General features: G+C 35.6%; 1 protein-coding gene across 1 annotated transcript in view; it reads left to right on the top strand.

The window, feature by feature from the left end:
* The window catches only part of LOC148950689 (homeobox protein six1b-like), a 44190-nt gene extending 38047 nt beyond the window's left edge, over positions 1-6143 (top strand). Inside the window, exon 5 of the mRNA XM_089091708.1 lies at positions 2297-6143. Coding sequence (XP_088947834.1) covers positions 2297-2543 — 247 coding nt within the window. The 3' untranslated portion in view covers positions 2544-6143. The remainder of the gene's footprint in view (positions 1-2296) is intronic.
* Positions 6144-13108: the final 6965 nt, after the last annotated feature.

The raw sequence follows: 13108 nt of genomic DNA, 5'->3' as shown, positions 1-13108 counted from the left end.
CTACTGTTCACTCTAAAAAACTAACTAATGACGGAAAATGGTAAATTTTGTTGAGTGACGCAATCAAGTGACATTGTTGTGCTATCTGGCTCGTATCTGTAATTTAAAAGTGAAATTCATTTCGCCTTTTGTGCGGTAGGCATTTTTTCTGCTTGAAAATATGGGTCGCATGCTTTTCCATATCAAGAAACTGTTTTCATTGGCTGAGGGGTGGGAGGCTCCAGCCATGGCCGTACCCAGAGGAGGGGGGGGGTCTATCTCCCCTCCAAAAAATTTGTTTGACTCGTAAAAACGTAACAAAAATGGATATAAACACATTTTGTATGCGTTTTTTGAGTTTTTTTGTGTTAACCCCCCCCCCCCCCCCGAAATTTTTTTTTGATTAAAACCCCCTCCAAAAAAAATCCTGGGTACGGCCTTGGCTCCAGCATATTTTAACTTTAACTAGTTTTTTAATAATAGTCACTTCTTTACTTGTACAGTATCAACTTCAATTGGGCTTAATCTTCAAATAACTAAAAAGTAAAAGAAACTATAAAGAGAAAGAGAGAAAGAAGGATTTATTGAAAAAACATCAAAAAAAAATCATTGCTTTCTCCCCTAAAAAGCAAAGCTTGTCCGTGGGGGAGGTAGAAAAAACTAAATCCTTAAAACAAAGAACACTTGGCCACCGACACCCCTAATACCATCACACTAAACAATAAATACAAAATAATATCATATATTACACTTCCTCTGGGAACATCATGTCAACAAAATTCCCACAATAAATAAATCAATCAATCAGTCAAAACTCATATTCAGCAAAAAGCAGTTCCTTAATGATTTTTCTAAATATATTGGGGTCACCAATAGTTTTAATATCACTATCTAAACTATTCCATTTCCGCGTACCTTTATAAAAAAAAGAAAAACATGAACGGGACGATATACCTCTCGGTACACAGAAGTCCGCGCTACCCCTTGTATCATGAGAATAAACAGTAGACCTAATGGACAATAAATCACCCAAACAACGAGGCTGAACATCCTGCTGCAGTCCAAAAATAAACCACAATACATAGAATTCACGAAGGCCTGCAGCCGGCAAAATTTTTAAAGTTGGGTAAATTTCTCGAACAGACATACGTGGAGATATACCGGCTAAAATTCTTACTGCATGATTTTGTAGAACTCTTATTGGTTTTAGGGTAGAAGAAAAAGTAGAGAGCCAAATAATCGAACAATAAAGTATATATGGGTGTATTCAAGAAAAATAAAGATGGCGATGGACATATTTGGAAAAACAATGATGGAGTTTCTTCATTATACCGACATTTCTTGCCAGAATTTTGCTAGTTAAAGTTGCATGTTCCTTAAAAGATAGAGTTTCATCTATTACGATCCCAAGGTATTTAAGACGCAGTCCGTTTTATAACGCCATTGGGCATATCTAATTCCTTGATCCATTGGTAAAAGTTTGATGATCGCGAGAAAATAATAAAGTTAGACTCAGCCATGTTAATCCTTAATTTATTTACCCTCAGCCATGCTATAATTCCATTAACTGATTCCAAAATGGAAATCTGCAGCAGCTCCGCTGTCTTAGCTGTGCTAATGGCTGTTGTGTCATCAGCAAAACGTGAAACTGTTTCATTAGTCGGGTTTACCGTTAGTTCATTTATTCTATAGCAAAAATTATTTAGACAATTTGGTAAATCATTAATAAATATCAAGTATAATATAGGACCGAGAACTGATCTTTGCGGAACACCTATTTCAATACGCTTTTTTTCGGAAGAAGAATCATTTAGTTGGACATACTGATAACGATTACTTAAAAAACTTCTTAAAAAATTTAATGATTTACCCCTCAAACCATACACCTCACACTTCTTAAGTAGAAGTTCATGATCCACAGTGTCGAAAGCTTTCATCAGATCTACAAATATAGCACCTATTTTAAAACATTTATCTAATACATCATTAATAATTGTTGTCAAATAAATCATCGCCTGTTCCGTTGTGCTTTTTCTACGGAACCCAAATTGTGTTTCTATAAGAAAAAGACTACTTTTAAAAGTCCATTTTTTTAAGAAAAAACTTAGGTTTTTTCTTGCTTTGAAATTGGATAGAGAAACGAAAATTTTCTGGTCGAACAAGTTAATACTCAAACTAGGCCAAATGATTTGCATAAGCACAAAATATTTTAAGTATTCTTGTCACTAAGAATTAATGACCTAAATGAATCAGAACTAGTGTTTTGCCAAAGTGTGTTTGACCTTACATTTCTTATCTATTTAAATTTTTATTTCAGTGATCATTACTTGCCTAACGACCATCACGGGTCTGTACCTTTCAACCTTATTGGTTTCCCTCCAAGTCAAGTTGACATCATGCCAGATTCGAAGTCAGGTCATGATTTGAATGCACGCTTCATAGAAGAACATTTGAGGGCGACGAGTATGCAGAGAAACTTTCATATGCTACCTGGATATTACCATCCCTATGAACCAGCAATAAATGTGCTGCAAAGAGAGCAAATGGGTTTTACAGGGTCGTAAGACCCTTCCGTATTTTTAAGGAAGTTATATTAACATCGATTTGTTTGAGGTTTAATTATAAGGATGTAAACACAATGATCTTGAATGATCTCTTCAGAAGCGAAATGGGTTAACTCAGCTTTTAGTAATTATAGTATTAATGCACTTTGATTAATTCTTTACTAGGCATGTTCTTATGGAAACTTCCTTGGGAAGTTTTAGTACCCTGAATGGGGTAAAAAGGCTTATGACAATTTGATGTTTTTTTCTTTTTTTAAAGCAAATTTGACTAATGGTATTAAACTTTACTTTCAGAGATTATTCATCTTCGACTTCGATTTGATATTTTGGCTATTTTAAAGTCAAGCAAAAGATTTTAGTATCTTGTCCCTATGGTTCAAATTACAATTGCAGATTTCTTACAAAATTACAAAGGAAAATGAACGTCAAGGGGAGGGAAATAGTGGGACAAAAGACCATATTTTTTTTTTGGTACTATTTCTGCTTTGAACCTCGACTAATGAAGTTATTTCTGATCTGTGATGGTTGTTTGTATATGAAGCTATGTTAAGCTATGAAAAAGTGAAGTATATCACTAAGTAATCTGTATTTAATATTGCTATTTTTGTACGCACTACGTATTGACTTTTTTCTAGCAGCTAGTTTTTACAGTTCTTGTGTAAACTGTTCATGTATAAGAACTTACACATTGGTTGATTATATTATAATGAATATTTCGGCTATTTTCGGCTGTTGTTGGCTATTTTGTAAACTAGTTTATGTTTTTACAAGCAGCCTTCTTGTAGAGTTCTCGTATAAAGCCTTCTTTTATAAGAAATTACACATCAATTGATCATATTATAAGGAATATTTCGGCTATTTTTGGCTGCTGTTGGCTATTTTTGTAAGCAGTATGTATTGACTTTTTTATGAAACATTTGCAAGATTGTATAAGAAAATCGAGTAAGAATTTTCGGTTATTTTTGGCTATTTTTTTAAGCACTACGCATCAACTTTCATTAAACACGTTCTAGCTTATATGAGGTTTCTTTTTTACAAGGAAAGTTTGTATATAAATCGGTTAGAATGACTATTTCTGGCTTTATTGTCCACTTCTATATGGACTGTACATTGATTTATGCATGAAACGTGTGCTAGCTCCTATTAGAACCTAGACTATGAGCTTATATCCTTCCAGAATAATTTTTTATGCTTAAAAAAGTCTCTAACCGCCATTCTTTAAGCTTGATTTTATTTGTTTAATTTTTAAGCCTTTCAAGAATGTTTTTTAGCTATTTTAAGCTTAATTGTTTTTTTTTCGTTTTTAATTTTAATTTAAGCTATTTTAAACTTAAACCTAATTTCCAAGCTTTTAAGGTAATTTTTCAATTTCAACTTTCAATTTTTTAAGCTTAAACTTAATTTTTAACTGTCTTAGGATTAATATTTGGATTTACAAAAGCATACAGTCTCCAGTTACTTTTTTAAGGTCAACTCCATATAAGAAAGAAAGAAAGAAACCTAACGAACTTGGTGACAGCAATTCAACTATTCAGTTTAACTTAAAGTCTTTTCTCTTCAACTGAATGTCTATATTTGGCGCTAAGCCAAAATTTGAAATCTTTAGAAGATTCAAAACCTCCATGATTACCTTACGGCTATGCTTAGTTAAAAGAACTATCTAAATTGTTTTTGTATTAGGAAATTTAAGGAGTTAGTCACCCTTAAATATCATTAAGAAATTAGTCATATCTCACACAAATAAAACAGATCACAGTTACCTGGTCGAAGCCCCCTTACTGACTTAGTTGTGTTAATTGGGCGTTCAATACAGTGATGAAATCAATGAAAATCGGGATGTTTTCTGCTGGTGTTTGAAAAAGCCCTATGGATCTGTCTTACTTAAAAACTTTGATCCCTGTATCCCAAGCCCAATATAGATTCTGCTTGGTTGGGTCGCGTCTTGAAATTTCTATCTTGAAACCTATTTAAAAGTATAATTTCTAAAAGTTCATGTATAATACCAGAAATCCTTAATAAATTTATAAAGCTTATCTGCAACCAGCTCTGACAGGGCTTTTAGCAGGAATGCCATCTATTCCAGGACAATTTTGGTTTCTGAGCAGTTTAATTTACTGAAAAGCTCCTCTCTAAATCGACGTGCCCGTACAAATATTCTGAAGAGGATGGCTTTCTGATGGGCTGAGAGAGGCTATGGAGTAGAAATTTCTGCTGCAAGCAGCTCCCTGTCCCAATGATTCTTGGACGTTTGCCCGCCATCTTTTGAGTGCCAAAACAGGCATGACAAATCTTAAGTGCCTTAAAATGATGAATTATATGCAGAATATATAAATTGCTAGAAAATTTCGAAAATCTCAAAATTTTGAGGAAGGGGTTTTTGGCAAGAAGCAAACCTCCCTCATGTATCCATGCCTGTTTTGAGTAGTTTGCTGACGTCATTACTTATTATTAAAACCTTGTTTCCTTACGAATAATTTATTATTGCAGAGATAACAAGTTTTTTTTTTAATAGAGGCGACAATGAGCCTTTCCAGAAGAGACTATACGAGACTTTAAAGAGACTCAAAATCTTTTAAACAGAGACAAAGTTTAAGCAGAGACTAAAAGAACTAATTTTCGCAGAATTCGTTAAGATTAAGATTAATCTTTCACGCTAAGCATGGCTGTAATGGAGTTCAGTTTGTGTATTTTGCTTATTAAATCCTTAAACATATTAGTTCCAATTATTTGTGGTTTGTATGCTTTTGCGTAACGTAGTATACATTATACAGCCCAAATTATTATCTAAGTGAGTTGTATATATTTGGTTATCACGTTGGTTGTGCGATTTGAATCTAACGACATAGATTATCCACTTATTTTTTCCAGAATAGCATAGAAAAATATTCTTAAATTATGTTTGCTCTTTGGTGTACATTTTCTTCCAGCCATTTATATTCTTAGAAGCCTAACCATAAAACGCATAACAGAAAGGGAAAATAGTTTCAGAAATTCACTTCGTTTTCTTTGGGAAATCCGTCATCGCCGTTGATATAATTCATTCCAGAAGTTTGTGATTCAAGTTTCCCCAAAAACATACGAGTTTTTGAACTGGAAGGGATTCGTCTTCATTCAAATTTGTTGGCCTTTTGCAGCGAAACTGTTGCTCAATCGAGATATCAAAAAACCTATAAACATCCAATTTCTCTTATGTGATCATTCTGATAATCTGTGCTAACTATGGAAATGACCTTTTTCTATGAAAAGTGGTGGTTCTAGGCTTGGACGGGGCGAGGGGGCTTGCCCACAGTTTTTCTTAAATTAAATTCCTCTTGTTTTATACACCTAGCTTTACATTGTCCCCCACCAGATTATGCGGCATAAAGCCACTACTGTCTATGGGTTTGCTTTCATGTTATTTTTTTTCACATTCGCACTCTTTTTGCTCATTCCTATTTGTACCTTTAATTGTGTTTCACATGTTTCTTTATTATATGTTATATTACCAGTAATATATCTGAGAGTATCATGGCTTGAATCGTTATTTGACTGCCAGTTATTAAATGTTGTTGATATAGTGCTTTCAATTTGTTGTTTTAAATATTATAGGTATAAATAAAGTATTCGTTCAATTCTTTTTCTATAATTTTGAGTAAAAGAGTAGCATAATCCTAGAAGATGTTAATAAATCGACTCAGTATTATAAAAGTAAATATCATATTGAAATAAATATTGGGAATGCCTAAAAGAAATATTATAACCCAAAAAATATTTTTTTTTCAAGACATATTTTGTCAACGTATCAAGAACAAATCGTCAGTGTTGTCGAATTTCTAGTTTCGATGCAATAAAAAGTTTTTCATGAAAAATAAATGTTTTTTACCGGGAAATGAAGCAAACGAGGCAATATCCAGAATTTTTGCTCAGGGGGGGGGGATACAAAAAAACTACAAAACAAATCAAAACACATTTTTTTTTTACTTTTTTCGAGTCAAACATTTCGGGAGGGGGGGGGGGTTAACTGAGTAGCCCCCTGGATACGACCTTGGCCTCATATTTCATTATAGTTTTGTTCATATTGCTCGTTTTCATATTTTGTTTTACATTTTGCTTATGACACTTTTCTTTGATTCTTGGCTGAACAATATTGTGAGTTAGTTTTGTGTTTAAAGAATACAACTACTATTACTAGCTATCTTATTTGCTGCGCCAAGTCACTTGAAACCAAGACAGCTGCACACACCTCTACTCCACCTGAATCTGTTCAAAGTCTTGCTCTTTATTCTCTTCCCAAGAAGTCCTAATTCTCTATAAATCCTTTTTCAATCTCTTTTGAGCACGATCTGCTTTTCGTTTGACCCAAAATATATGGCGAAAAGTGCTATTTTTAGAAATATGTCATCCTTCATCTATAAAACGAGATCTAGCCATCTTGAATTTTGTTTTCAATACTCTACCTGTTTTTCTCGAAGCAAATGAATTTACTGAAGCTTCTTTCATTAGAGGGAAATATAGTTAAATGTAACTTCAAGGCAAACGTTGGCGCGTTCCAATGCTGGGAAATCGGGGTTTGAATTTTATCTCTTCAGATCAGAGAGGGCCCCCCTCCGAACCAGCGCCCGAGGCAGGCTGTCCCCTTGCCCTCCCCCCCTAGATCCGTCCCTGGCAACGTTGATGAAACAGGAGAGTTAAGAATTGATAATACAGAAGGTGAATGAATAAATTTAGAAGCATAGTTTGTGAAGTATCAGAGGTGTCTCAAACAGGAACAGCAGCTTGGAGTATCAGAGAAACCACACATACAACAATTTATGATAGTATGCAGTGTTCACAAATTCTTGCGCTGTTTTTCCCTGCCACCAGAAAGGGCTCCCTTAAGCTTTTTCTCACATATTTGAAGTGGTAGTTTTGAATAACATGTTTGAAGAGTTCAGATGTTTGGAGAATACCGACTGGACTTGTTTTCACGAATTCTTCGCGCTGTTTTCCCTGCCACCAGCAAAGGATGCCTTAGGCTTTTTTCAGACATTTGAAGAAGTGGTTTTTAAGAGTACATGTTTGATTAGTACAGATGTTTGAAAATACCGATAGGACTTGATTTCAAACATTCTTTAAAAACAAATACTATATGTAAACAATAAGTGAATTGCCTAACTTACTGCCCTCGCCCTAAGGGCTTTGGAAGGTTTGTCATCATCAGGGGCATATTTACTGGACCTTTCAACTATGCTGAACAAATGACCGTCTAAAAATTATTATTGAGTGTCTTTGGCTTATGAGGGGGGGGGGGGCTCCAATCACTTTTGACTCTTAAAAGAGGGGACTAGAACTTTTAATTTCCAATCGAACGAGCCCCCTCCAAAGTTTCTATGGCAAAGCCCTCCATACGAAGTGCTTTGGTGGAAGATAAATAAATAAACTATAGAGCCCACTTCACTCTTTACTTAAGCACTGCTATTGTGTTGCCCATGTTAATTCAGGAAAGGCCAGTCCCTCAAAATATTCTAGCATACCTTTTAGAAAAACGCTAAGAATCAGTTCAAAAGAAATATTACTTGAGCAATTTGGGAGTTTTTGTGGTGCCACCTGCTTTGATTAAAACCTCACAGACATATAAAACGCCAAATTTCATTTGTAAATTTTTGAGCGACCGTCAACCTACGCTGAGGCTCACAAAATGATTTTGAGGAGTTGAAAGTATAGAAGAGTGATCACTGGATACTTGTTTTGTATTTCAAGATATTTATAGTCTGGATTTTTTCTGTTTCTCTGCTTAAACAGGAACACCATGATTTAACTGTATTTCCTTTACCTGACTCAAATTTTAAAGTAGAAATAATACTAGCGAATCAAAAGCTAGGAACACTTTTTGAAAATTGTTTGTTTTTGTTGCAAAAATTAGTATTTAAGCACTGTTAGTGATAATTATTATATTCTGATTTTGAGTACTTCTTAATATCATGACTCCCTTAAACTTTGAAAATGGGCTATCTTTCTAGTCCTCTAAAGCACTTTAGGCATTATACTCCTGGTTGCTATGACTCTGAAATACCTTTCTGCATAAAAGAGCTCCGAGACGGTGGCAGTAAACAGCCAAGGACAACCTTTGTCATGGCTCTCTTAGCTATTGAAAACTGGCTTTCTTTCTGACCTTCTGAAGGGCTATATGCATTATATTCAGGGTTGCTGTGACTCTGTAATACTTTCCCGCATGCAAGATCTCGGACACTATGGCAGCGAATAGTCAAGGACAATTTTGTCATGACTCTCTTACTATTGAAAATGGGCTATCTCTCTGACCTTCTAAAGCGCTATAGGCATTATATTCGGGGTTGCTGTGACTCACCAATACCTTTCCACTTAAAAGAGCCCCGAAAATGTGGCAGTAAACATCCAATGACAACTTTGATCATGACTCTCTTACCTATTGAAAATAGGCTTTCTTTCTGACCTTTTAAAGGGCTCTAGGCATTATATTTGGGGTTGATGTGACTCTGCAATACCTTCCCACTTAAAAGAGCCCGAAACTGTGACAGTAAACAGCCAAGGACAACTTACTTTTGTCATGACTCTCTTACCTATCGAAAATAGGTTTTCTTTCTGACCTTCTAAAGGGCTATATGCATTATATTCGGGATTGCTGTGAGGAGTAGTGTTGGGTGATATTGAATATCGATATCGATATATCGCACCAATGTCGATATCGAATATCGAAACGCAACTATCGATATCCAAAACGATATTATTTCGGCTTTTTAGCTATCTACCGGTGAACATCCAGCAGAAAAGATCCAACAGCGAAAATTGTTTCGTAATTGGTCAAAAAGAAGAAAAATGTATTCAATCCATTGATTGATTTGATACACAGCATGCACAGCTGTATCCAGAAGTAGGCATAGCCTGTTCGCAAACTATGTTTAGTGAGGACTCTCAAATGTTGCTGAGAGACTCCAAAAAGCATGGCTAGATAAAACACCTTCTAGACTTATAGGCCTTGTTCAGATCACACTCGTCACGATTACCACATACTTCAATTCGCGTTTCAAAAATTATATGTTACCCCTGACGATCTTCTCTAAGTTGAGAGTAAAATAGCAAGAGACATGGATTTGGCCTTACTAGAATCTGTGTCAACAGATGCAAGTGCCGTGACAGTCCCTGTGATTTAGCCACTACAGAACAGAATCAAGGCAGTTTGTGGAGAGCGCATGATGGAGTTTCAGTAGTCAACGCAAAGCAAGATTCATCAGCAGCTCCATCTATCATGGCTTTCCAGATTTTCAGAAGGAAGTCTATAGTTCCAAGAAAAACTGATCCTCTTAAGTCATGGAAGTCTTGTAATATGGGTCTTAGAAATACCTATATATATTTGTCATAAAATTAATGTTCATGCCCGCCACCAATGCCCTTTCTGAGAGTGGATTCCAAGCCTTATCGGTTAATCATATAGTGCGTGGCAATAAACTATAAGCAAGGAGCATATCGCCCAAAAAACAACCGAAACTCTAAGTCCCGGAATTTTGATAACAATAGATACATCAAGTCAATTGGCTTTTACGCCGACTCCAGATATACAATATTCATCAAGTCTCATGTACCCATCACAAGCCATGAAAGTCTGAGAAAATTAAAGGGCGAAAACACCCCTAAGAAGTCAAAGAATCTTAATAAAAATCGCACCGTCAGAACCTTTCTGTAAGGGTTTCTAGCTTCCATTTGAAAAAAAAAATGTGAAATGTCGTAATTTTTGTCAGAAGAAAAATCGCTTATGTGTATTTTTTATTTTATTTTTATTTTTATTTTTTTTTTTTTTGTCAAGGGTTTCGTATCGAACCAATGGTCATATAAGATAGAGAGAGGGCTTGTTCAAAGGGAGATTACAGTTCTAGCTCCCAATTTTGAAACCAAAACGATGGGGGGGGGGGCAGCTTGATCCCCCTCCCATGCCCTTTTTTCCCAAAGTCATCCGATCAAAGTTTTGAAACGGCCATATTGATCAGCATAGTTGAAAGGTCAAGTAATCATGCCTTTGGCAGTGAAGTGGCCCTGCAAGTCCGGGGGAAAAGGTTGTAAGGTATGAGATTTGTCCAATGTCTACATTTAGTATTTGTTTTTGGGAAGTAAACAGACATTTTTTGGGAGGGTGAATTTTCTTGGGGGGGAATTTTCTGCAGTGAGGATTTTCCATGGGGAGGGAAGTTTCCGGGATGAACTTTCAAAGGGAAACCATTACATGGGGGAATTTAAAAGAATTCTTAAACTAAATTCTTTTTATTTGACTTACTTTCTCTTTGCCAATTTAATTTTACATGTGGAGATATACCGGGGAAATTGCCCTGGGAACATTTTCAAAGGAGTTGAAATTGCCTGGGGGCTTTTCCTATTTTTCACGGGAGAAATTCTCTATGGGGGGAATTTTACGCAGGAGAAACTTTCAAATTGAGACATTGAGAGGGGAGAATTTCCAGAAAACATTTTTCACGGAGGGATAATTTCCGGCATGATTTGAAAAACTAGAGATTAAAAAAAAAACAAGTCTTTTTTTCAAACGAAAGTTTGCTCAAAAGTATTTTCCAGGCGGAGTTGTCCGGAATAAGTTTTCTGGGGGGAATTTTCAGCAGGGATAGAATTGTCTGGGAGAAGGGGGATCTTAATCGGAAGAAACTTTCCAATGAGAAATTTATATGGGGAAGGGGGTTTCTATGGAAGACGGATTTTCCGGCATTATTTGGAAAACAATTAAATAAAAAACAAATTTTCTAAACTAAAAGTATGGAGCAAAATCCAAAGTTAAAACGAACACAAACTGTCTTGTGTAGGAGAAGTTGGTCCCTCTACTCAATACCTCATTTTTTACGCTAATTGTAACTTTTTTTTCCCCCAATTAATTAAGGACAACTCCTGAAACAAGAGAGCCGTTTAATTAGAGTAAGGAGATTTTTAAAATACAAAAAGAAATTTTGGTGTGAAGAGAGAGGTAATTTGGAGGGGTTATCCCCCTCATGCACGGAACAATTTCTGTTCTTTTGAGTTTTGATGTTGCTCCGTACTTTCAGTGGATTTTTTTTTATTTAATCACTGAAAGGCAAAACCAGCTGTCAGGGGAAACTATTGAGATGCGGATAATTTTGAATCATGGGCAGCGCAATCGCGCTACCTAAATAATGAACGATGTTGGCACAATGTATTATTTTTTTTCTGCCATACCAGGGCACTTCGTATCGAAGGAGTTGTCGTAAAAACTTGGAAAAGGGATCATTAGATTGGAAATTGGAACGGCTAGTGCCCTTTTTAATATTCGAAAGGGATTGGAAGGCAAATAACAAACCCTTCCACGCCCACCATTTCCACCAAACACACCCAATCAAAATTTTGAGATAGCCATTTTGTTCAGCGTAATTGATTTCAGATAAAAAATTTTGTTTTTGGGGAGAACACTGCCCCACAGCCCTCGGGGCAAGGGTTTTAGGTTATGCCCTGGGGGCATATAAGACCGATGTTGGCACAATGTATTATTTTTTTTTCCTTTAGACCAGGACTCTTTGTATCGAAGAAGTTGTCGTAGAAACTTCAAAAAGGGCTCTTTCAATTGGAAATTGGAGCGGCTTGTGCCGTTTTTAATAGTCGAAAGTGATCGGAAGGCAACTAACACCCCTTCCACGCCCACCATTTCCCCACACACATCCAATTAAAAATTTGAGATAGCCATTTTGTTCAACGTAGTTGATTTCCAAATAGAAATTATGTTTTTGAGGAGGACACTCCCCCACAGCGCTCAGGGCAAGGGTCGGAAGTTATGCCCTGGGGGCATATACGGTTTTTATAGAAAGCGTTTTTGTAGAAACTTCTAGAAAGGCTCATTAGATTTGAAAATCAAAGGGCTAGTGCCCTTTTAAACGGTCGAAAGTGATTGGAGGGCAACTAATCAGTAGTAAAGCATTAATAGATACGGCCAGTGATTGCGTAATAAGCCTTACCACGGGCCAGGCATCTATATATTTGAACCCTACGCCTGAGGCATAGATATGTGTGTAAGTTTCGAACGAATTGGGGTTACCAGGATCATTTGCAAAGAGGTACCGTTTCTATAGAAGGTATATTAATTTAAAATATCATGTGGAATTTGCTTGAAGGTATATACTGTGCATACGGGCCAGTACCAGACAGGTTGATCATAATCTGTTATAATTCAATTTTTTTCTGTAACGATTAACTTAATTTCTTTTTCATTATACACAGGTTTTTTTTTTTTTAGGTTAAATCCGTGTTGGAAAAACCTGTGGATCTTTTTTAGAATATAATTATTTTTTTTATAAGTTAAATTTAAAAATTGGATAGATAAACAGTTTGTAAAAGTTTATTGAACATAACACAACTGTAATTTTTTGTAATCACATATAAAAAATGGATAATTCAAAGCAATTTCTGGTGAGTAAAAATTTTCTCATTATTAAAAAGAAATTGTCATTAAGTTAAGGAAGAAATTCTTTCCATACACTAGAACTAAGGGTACTTATATACTTAGAAGTCTATTGTTTTTAGGAGATGAAACCTCTAAATAATTCTCCTATAGGTTGAAGCTTACG

Source organism: Artemia sp. Qi Xiang Cuo, chromosome 7, assembly GCF_049724085.1.
Source record: "Artemia sp. Qi Xiang Cuo chromosome 7, ASM4972408v1, whole genome shotgun sequence".
Classification (NCBI taxonomy): domain Eukaryota; kingdom Metazoa; phylum Arthropoda; class Branchiopoda; order Anostraca; family Artemiidae; genus Artemia; species Artemia sp. Qi Xiang Cuo.
Note: the sequence above shows the minus strand (reverse complement) of the source record. Positions and strands in the feature narration are given on the sequence as shown.